At 37.0% G+C, this 9,391-nt stretch overlaps 3 protein-coding genes and 1 long non-coding RNA gene across 4 annotated transcripts in view; 2 read left to right on the forward strand and 2 right to left on the reverse strand.

Annotated features, from left to right (window-relative positions):
• LOC133525722 (uncharacterized) overlaps positions 1-9,391 on the reverse strand; it is a 322,779-nt gene that overhangs the window by 246,592 nt on the left and 66,796 nt on the right. The gene's annotated exons all lie outside the window — the stretch shown is intronic.
• LOC133525719 (transcription initiation factor TFIID subunit 8) lies at positions 46-3,859 on the forward strand. Its single transcript, XM_061862084.1, has 6 exons — positions 46-362; positions 460-558; positions 677-864; positions 1,514-1,664; positions 3,268-3,402; positions 3,685-3,859. Exons 1-6 carry the CDS (start codon positions 215-217, stop codon positions 3,789-3,791), a joined length of 828 nt encoding a protein of 275 aa, XP_061718068.1. The 5' UTR covers positions 46-214; the 3' UTR covers positions 3,792-3,859.
• On the reverse strand, positions 5,129-6,525 carry LOC133525706 (proteasome subunit beta type-2). Its single transcript, XM_061862063.1, has 4 exons — positions 6,331-6,525; positions 6,054-6,247; positions 5,636-5,798; positions 5,129-5,318 (listed from the first exon to the last, which is right to left on the reverse strand). Exons 1-4 carry the CDS (start codon positions 6,434-6,436, stop codon positions 5,164-5,166), a joined length of 618 nt encoding a protein of 205 aa, XP_061718047.1. The 5' UTR covers positions 6,437-6,525; the 3' UTR covers positions 5,129-5,163.
• LOC133525705 (mitochondrial tRNA-specific 2-thiouridylase 1) lies at positions 6,610-8,904 on the forward strand. Its single transcript, XM_061862062.1, has 5 exons — positions 6,610-6,926; positions 7,024-7,374; positions 7,494-7,720; positions 8,278-8,445; positions 8,569-8,904. The coding sequence occupies exons 1-5, from the start codon at positions 6,851-6,853 to the stop codon at positions 8,866-8,868; spliced, it is 1,122 nt and encodes a 373-aa protein (XP_061718046.1). The 5' UTR covers positions 6,610-6,850; the 3' UTR covers positions 8,869-8,904.

Genomic DNA, 9,391 nt, shown 5'->3' on the forward strand with positions numbered 1-9,391 from the left:
ACCTTAGTGATGGACAATGCATGGACAAAATCTAAACTGGCAAACCAGATTGAAACGTCAACTTCGGGAATTACATTTTATTGGAGTGTTTACGTTCACTTGTTTCTATTTAAACTTGATTAATTTAACTATTGTTTAGCTGTTTGCCTTATTTTTGCACATTAATAAGACCCTGAGTACCCTGACCTAGTCTTTCAATTCACGCATTGCCACGATGGCGGAACCCACTGAAAAAGTGGAAAGCAATTCCGATGCACGGAGGAGAATACTTAACATAGCAGTATCCACAGTACTTCTAGAATCAGGCTTCGATGCAGCTGATAAAATGTCTCTAGAGACTCTTACGGAGATGTTACAATGTTGTAAGTGAAATGTCATTTATAAAGAATTCAACAGGGATTATCTACGAAGAAAAATTAACATCCCACCCTAATGTCTAATCTCTGTCTAATGTTTCAGTTTTTACTGAGGTGGGAAACTCGGCCAAAGGATATTGTGAGCTGTCAGGACGAGTTGAACCAGTTCTTGGAGATGTTTTCATGGCTCTCATCAATATGGGTAAATAATGTCATCATATATTACCAATGTGTAGTCAAAATCTGTAAGATTTATCGTATAAATTACTGCTAAAAGTGACAATGGTTTTCATCGTACTTATTAACCTGTTACATTTCAGGCATTAGCCTACAAGGCTTGGAGCAATACGCAGCCAGACCTAACCGGCATGTGATCCAGCCCCCTCAACAGGCGCCAGCACCACGGACACCAGCAATGCTGTCTGCTGGGTCCAAGGCCAAGCCTGCCCCACACATACCATTTCATCTGCCACCGCTGCCAGATCCCCATGCTTATATCAGGACACCTGTAAGGTTTAAAGCTCATAAAAATGTTATTGTTGTAAAAGTAAAAAATGATACTAATATTGCATTATAATATACATATGAGACAATTTGCACAAAATAGCACTGCACCTTAAAAAACCTAGCCTCTATATACAAAAAATGGCAATAGGCATGTCCACACAGAGTGAGCACGTACGCGCGAGGCAATTTCCTCACGCACAAACCGGCCAGTGTAGACATGCCTCGGCCGGGGCGGCGCGCCTGAGCGAGGACAACGCACAAGGAAATTGCCTTGCACATATGCTCGCTCTGTGTGGACCCGGCTATTGGAACTTAACTATTTGCAAGTATGATACTTATGAAAATATAATAATAATAGTGAAATACTTTACTGCAGACTACAAAATAAAAGTTACAGAGAGTCTAACAGTGTAGGTAACAACAGGCGAACTTATCGCTAAACAGCGATCTCTTCTAGACAACCTTCAGATAGCGAATATGTAACATTATTGGCTCTCAAGACACATGGAAGCATAGTGTGAGAGTCCAAGGCTCAATTTGATTTATATCTACATAAAAATAGCAATAATTGGTTATTGTTACCATAATTAATACTATCAGTCATAAAAAAATCTGTTCTGATTTGTTATTAACAGAGTTTGTAATTTCAGACACACAAACAACCAGTGACCGAATATGAAGCTATCAGAGAAAAAGCAGCGAGTCAGAAGAGGGACATTGAGAAGGCGCTCACCAAGTTCCTGGCAAAAACTAGTGAAACACACAATCTCTTCAACACTGAAGACAATACAGTGTTTCCATGTAAGTGACACATTCAATATAACATTTTTTGAAAGAGAAGGGTAGTTTATGTCACTCTCAAAGTTTACTTATATAACTTTGCATATTGTCCACTTCTGCCACCTACAGTGGAAGAAAATGACTTACTGAATGAATACAACTTGCAGCAATGGGGTATTGTAGATTGATGTAAAAAAAGAGGATAAACATATGTAACTTTCTTCCATGTACATGTTTTTGTTGTCCTGAAGCACCCCAGAGGTGCAAAGTACTTCCATGTACACCCATACATGTATTCAATAATACGCCTTGCACAGCTAAACTATGGAATGATCTGTCACCTGCGGTATTTCGGGACCAATACGACCTCCAACCTTCAAGAAAAGAGAAATATAATCCTTCACCCTCAAAGGGCATATTTTACCTCTCTGGTGTTGCGGGTGTCCATGGACAAGGTAATCGCTTACCATCAGGCGAATCGTCTGTTCGTTTGCCTCCTTTTTTTATTTTTTAACGAGCCTATGTAGTGTCCCACTGCTGGGCAAAGGCTTCCCCCTAGACTTCCAATCTCCCTAATTAACTGTAGCATCCGCCCTGTTGCTGAGAAATGCGTTCAGGTCGTCCCGCCATCTCTTAGACCGACCATGCCGGCATTTACGTTGTGGCACCCACTCTGTGGTTAGTTTAGCCCACCTCTGTGGGTGCATACGTCGTACATACATGGCCTGCCCAGTCCTAATTTAGCCTGCCGTTTTTGACCCCAACGTCAACAATGCTTGTTTTGGTACGCAACATAGTGTTTCGGATGGTCAATCGTTTTCACCCCAAGCCTGTTGCACTCCTTAGCTCTTTGGCAAACCTTCAGTTTGATCTTTTGTAACTCGGTAACTTTTAAACACCATTAGTGAGGATTGCCAATATGCACATGTTGATGAGTCTCCACTTAAGAGAGCTAATGGTAGGTCTCCCTTCAGTAGCTCCTCCTATATATCATTAAAAAAAAACGGTTCCTGGGCTATCTGGTTATGAAATTATGAAACTATAGGGACTTATGGAGCCACTGTTTTTGGCTTATTACTAATCCCAATAAGGCCTAGTTTACCCTCTGGGTTGGAAGGTCAGATGGCAGTCGCTTTCGTAAAAACTAGTGCCTACGCCAATTCTGGGAAAGTTGTCAAGTGGACCCCCGGCTCCCATGAGCCATGGCAAAAATGCTGGGACAACGCGAGGAAAAAGATAAACCTGTATAATAAATGAATATAAAAAAATAATGTATAGAAGCCTATGAAGGAATCTGGTCTTCAACAGAAGGACATGATGTCACGATCAGGGATCGGAAGTTCGGAACCGGTTTTTTGGAAAAACTTTGAAATAAACATATATTTCGGTTTATTTTATACTCTAAATATAGGACTCTGTTTTGTTTTTAGATAACGACTTCGTATTATTGCCCAATTAGAAAGGAAATAATTAACAAAGAACGAAAAAATACCGTTTTCGTTCCCATACAAAAAATACCGGTTTCCGATCCCTAGTCACGATCCTCAGCATTGAGGGACCAACTGAAAAAGAAGAAAGGTGAATACAGTAGATTTGTTATTTTATGGTATTTGTCTGTTTTCAGTAATAGCATGCAAGCCAACATTCCCATCATATCTGGCATGTCTGCTGCCGACAGACCAGGTCTTCGACTTTGATGAACTGGAATACCATTTCCAAGTGGCTAACAGGACTGAAGATATGCCTGCTGAAAAGAAAGGTACTATAACTGCTCTTTATTTTTAATGGCCATTGGCTTCATAGGCAGGGTCACTACCCACTAGGCCTGACCGGTCGTCAAAGATGACTTAAGATGGTTACCACAATCGTGCGCAAGGCGGTTGCGGTGCCTCGAATATTACCTCAAATCCAAAGATTCACTTAAGGCCAAGAGCTTTATAAAACCATACAATGCCTCTTTGGATTGCCTTTAGTTAGTTGTCATTAAAATGTATATACCTATGCCATGCCACCTATGCATTAAAATGGCACTTGTTTTCAGACCAATCAGACAATGAAGGTGACAATGGAGGTGATGACCCCAACAACTCACAGTCAGAGAATCAGGACAACCCGCCACCCTCTAGCCCAGAAAGGAGTAAAACATGAGGACAGATTATAAATCTTATATGTATATGTAATTATAATATTAGCAATAAATTTCTAAGAAGCCTGAATGGTTAAATTTTATATATATCATAAATTTTGTCATTGCCATCCCATTATTTAGGCCCATATGAAAGACATGTAGAAGGGAGGAGCTAATGAAAAACACAATGTTATAATTTCAATGCAATAATCTTCTCAGCAAGCAATAAAGAAGAGAAGAATGCATTATTGCACCAAACTAGATTAATTCCAATAGCCTAAGTTTCCTCGCCTGATCCAAAGAAAACCGACCCTTCACCCTCGGTTCAATTCATACTTCTCTGACACTACAACCACATGTCAAAGGCGGATCCACACAGAGCGAGCATACGCGCCAGGCGTGTAAAACGCGCGTTCCGCCTCTGCCGAGGCACGTCTACAATGGCCGTTTTGTGGACCCTCTTCATGGTATGGTAGAAGCCAGGCGGCGCGCTTGGTCGAGGAAAACGCATGATTCATAATTACATCAATTAATAATTAATTTTAGTCATTAGGCGGGTCCACACAGAGCGAACATAAGCGCCAGGCAATTTCCTCACGCACAAACCGGCCAGTGTCTACACTGGTCGTATTGTGCGTGAGGAAATTGCCTCGCGCGTATGCTCGCTCAGTGTGGACCCGGCTAATAATTACTTACCTATACTAGTGCCCTTGTGACCTCTGCTAAATAAATGTAATTTTTTTACTTGTTATTTAAAGCATGATGTTATTTCGCACGTTTTTTTGGTACTCGATTTCTGCTATTGAGCACATAAAATGTGACATTATCTATGAAAAGAGACCTCTTATTGTCGGTGGCGCTTACGCCATCATCAACGATGCTCCCATGGTATAAACAACGCCAAAGCTTTCAGTGGCATATTTAATAAAATGAATCAACTTCTAAAATCATACTAATGGCCCATGTATGTTCACTAAGCTTTATTAAACATTATAAAAAAACTAAACTATGATTACCTTTATAATATTGCTGTGTATGTGTGTCTAGAGTGTTACAAACTTGACATAATAGCAGTACACTATGTAGTATACAATAAGAGTTAAAAATCAGATTCTCTCACTTAACCCTTTTCCAGGCCACACCAATCTACAAGGTTTTTCCATAAAATCCAAATATATTCCAATTAATCCAGCTTTGATGATTCATTTGAAGACAAGTGACATTTCCAGAAAGTGTAATCTAATTTGAACCTTAAATCGGAATGCTAAAGTTGAAATTCTAATGGCACGTATGTGGTAGATAACTCGTACTATGCCTGGAAAAGGGTTAATCAAAGAAGAATAAGTGAAACAAACAATTGAGAAAAAGCCTTTATTCTTACATTACATAAAATTACTTCATTGAGGCTGCATTGATAGTAGGTAGGGTCTTGATGCCATCTCTATTGACCACTGTCACCTGGAAGTTGGGCAGGCTCACAAACAACCTCTTGTGGACCTCAGCAACACACTTCTTCAGGATTTCATAAGCTTCTTCTTCAGTTGCATCTGAATCATGGAATTTTGAAATTATAATGGATTCATAATGCCACATATTTAATATAATGCCACTAGTAGTCACTATAATGCCCATAAAATGAATTAAAATACACACACAAAAAAGTAGGGAAGTAAAGTCTATATTACATTTTTCTTCAAGACATACAATACTACTTCAAAGAGGATACTCATCAATTTAAGTTATATTTTATTTAGGATGACATTTAAGCCCTATCTATTTATTTAATCTCTTCTAGTTATATTAATTTACAGTGAATTCAATGCAGTGTTTTAAAATAAACCTAATATTTTTAACATTAGTTTACCTGGTTTGTGGTATCGGTCCATAATGCTTACACTGAGGAAGCCACCATAACCGTGAGCAGCAAAAGGCACCTTCACACTGGATGCCAGGTAATCCATGAAGTAGAGCTCTGGACCATTCTCCTTGTCATAACCTCCCATCAACAGATTCACAAAGTATGGGGTCTGAAATAGTGATGATTATTAGTATTACAGGAAAACGTAACATTTTTTAATAAAAAAAGAATGCACATTTAAATAACTGTCCGTAATCACGGTGGCTCAAGTAAGGGCAAGATGATAGACTCTGACAACGCTAACTTCGCATTAAGAATGCATACATATCTTTACAAGCGCCTTACTTGACGTAGGTCTTGGCATGAAAACAGTCTGACTTTATTACTACCAAAAATTTAATACATGAAATGAACTATAATTTACCCTGCTCCTGAGGTATTCAGCCAAGTTCCGACGAGTGAAGTTTGCGGCAGCGGTTGGGCCAAGCTCGTAGCCATTGCGCATCTTATATAGTTGGATGTTCTTCGCGATGTATTCGGCGAACTGGGTGGTGTCTCCAGAATCACCGATTACGCCCATAACTAACTTATCGGATATTCTGTGAATCTTGTCTTCATCTAAAAGAAACAATACACGTTTATATTCATATTATGTATAAGGTTTTATGATAAAAACAAGACAACAAAAACCGCAAACTCACCATCTTTCATGACCATAATACTGTGACTATTCGACTGATCAGCGGCTATCATAACGAAATCATTGCATTGTATGCCCATTAAACATTGTAAATTAATGTTCGACATTTTAATAAGTAAATTATAAGAAAATGTATCGAATTCTAAAAATTCTCAATCCGCTTGACAATAACCTATTTGAAGTAGTTGAAAGTGTCAAATCATTTTAGCTTGTTCATCGGAAGTGCTGCCAGTATTTATAAAATAAAATATTTCGAAGCGGTTTTCACAGGTACTCAAACTAACATTTATTATTTACCATAGATGGTACAGCAAATGGTGGGTATGCGTTCCTTACGGAGAAACAAGCAGAAAATATAATTGCTGTAATGTTGGTGCTTTCGAAATGCACCATGTTTTATACCGAATTGAGAAATGTCATAATCATATGTATTTGAAAAATACAATTTTATTGTAAGTTAGAGGTTATAAAAATGTAATCACGAAATAAAAAACTTTATTTACTTGTCTAAGACTACAAATATGTTCCGAAAAGTAGCAATAGGAATGTCTGGTGGCGTAGACAGCGCAGTGGCTGCATTACTCCTTAAACGGGCAGGTAAGGCTTTGCAAATAAATACAAAGTTTTGAGTTAGATCTGATTTACCCCGTTTCAATAATTTTCAAATAAAACACAAATGTTTATCATTGTTTAGGTTTCCAAATCGAAGGAGTGTTTATGCGTAACTGGGACAACAATTACGAAGCTGGGTTTTGCTCAGATGAAAGAGACTTTGAAGATGCGACCTTTGTATGCCGTAAGCTAGAAATTCCGTTGCATAGAGTGTATTTCATTAAGGAGTATTGGAACGAAGTGTTCACTATATTGCTAAAGGAGTATGAGACGGGACTGACCCCTAATCCTGATATTCTATGCAACAGATACATTAAATTTGACAGCTTTTTTGAACATTGCAGGAAAAATTTAGGAGTTGATGCTATTGCCACTGGTCATTATGCGAATACTTCTTTCGGACCTTTCTTGGAAAAATATAATGAAAATGAAGGTAAATATATTTTAGTCAACACTTAATTATGATATAATTTTGGACACCTATAATTGGGGCTATATTTCATACAATTTCACAAACAAATATAATTTTTATTTTATTCCTATTATTTCTAGGTGTCAGATTATTACAACCAGTAGACAAGTTTAAAGACCAAACTTTTTTTTTGTCACAAGTAAAGCAGTTTTCTTTACGGAAATGCATGTTTCCATTGGCCCCTTTTCTAAAGACCGAAGTAAGAAAAATAGCCAAAGCAGAGCGACTGCTGAATGTGGCCAATAAGAAGGATAGTACAGGAATTTGTTTCATTGGGAAAAGAAGATTCCAGGATTTTATTGAAGAAGTGAGCTTACATATTGTTTTATTTATTTATTTAAATTTTATTGCACAAAATATGTACAGATAGCAGACTTAATGCCAAATGGTATTCTCTATGAGTCAACCATAGAGCCAAACAGAGATACTTACCTACTATACTATTGGTGCAGAAGTATGTATACTACATAAATACATTATGTTTTGTCATTAAAATCCAAGACTTGTAACTTTTATGCAAGAATCTATCTTGCTCAAGTTTATCAATTTAAAAAATGCTTGCACTCTGCTAGAAAAAGTTGTCAAGTTTGCCGTGTATTATATGACACTGGGACTAATACTTTTCACATCATCCACAGAGATAATGAGTTAATGTTATTTTTGATTAATATTTAACGCATATGTAATTTTGTGTATAAAATAAAGCTTCTGTTATTTAATTGGATCTGAAAGAAGTTAGGATAAAATATCTATCATTTTATTTCCTTAAGATAAATAAATATGATTGGATATTTTTACACAAAGTCAGTAACAGATTTTCGTTTTATTTATGGTTTTATTTTAATACAAAATATATATTTTCAGTATATTCAGAAAAGGGAAGGCCTGTTCATTGACATAGATACAGGACAAACTGTGGGTGAACATGGGGGACTTCATAAATGGACTGTTGGACAGAGATGCTGCCTTGCCAATTGGAAAGATGCCTACTTCATATTTAAAAAGGATTTAAAAACAAACAATATATATGTCGTAAGAGTTTTACTATCTATACAATTAAGGCTGTATGCTGTATAATTTATTCTGCACTTAAAATAACTTTTTATAATTCTTTAAGTCAGTAGTAATAATGGTGATCTTCTACTTTATTTTTAGGTCCCAGGAACTAAGCATCCAGCACTTTGGAATCATTTATGCATAACTGGATTACCACATTGGATACATAAAGAGCCTACAGAATTATCAAATAACAATGTTCTGAAATGTTACTTTAGGTTTCAGCACACTAAGCCGTTAGTTAACTGTAGAGTTGTAAAGAACTCGGATGGTTTGACGATTTTACTCGATAACAAGTTACGTGCGCTTACAGAGGGTCAATTTGGTGTTCTCTACCAAGATGGTGAATGTCTTGGAAGTGCAAAAATTAAAGATATTTGCCACAATTTAATTTATTGATACCAAAGTTTAATTATAAGTAATTTGTTAATATGACGTGTTTATTCTTTCATTTTTATTATGTATATCATCATATCATCTCATTTTCCTGCATATTTGCGTCCTAGGTTAGCCGAGCAAGAGCAAGTAGCAATGGATAAGGATTTAATTTATCATCTTCTCATGTGGAAGATGACTAAAGGTGAGAGTCAGAATGGCGGGTGTACCTAAATAAAATCAAATGACAAGCATACCATATTTTTGTACCTAATTTGTACTATTTAGTACCTCGTTTAAAAAAAATTGTACCTCACGGTACTTAAAGTTATCATCAAAAAACAGGTCACCCTCACCCACCATCCTGACAGTCAGAATGGCGGGTGTACTTTATTACGCTATGATCCCGTGGTTATTGATAAATGCTATAAAAGCCAAACTTTTGTACCTTCACGTTCAATTATAATATGAGCCATTTTATTTGTGGTTTCCAAGTTTTACTCATTTTATATTTTTCTTGCTATTACAATTTTGCAGGCGTTATAAT

The sequence above is a fragment of the Cydia pomonella genome, chromosome 15, assembly GCF_033807575.1.
Source record: "Cydia pomonella isolate Wapato2018A chromosome 15, ilCydPomo1, whole genome shotgun sequence".
NCBI classification, from domain to species: Eukaryota; Metazoa; Arthropoda; class Insecta; order Lepidoptera; family Tortricidae; genus Cydia; species Cydia pomonella.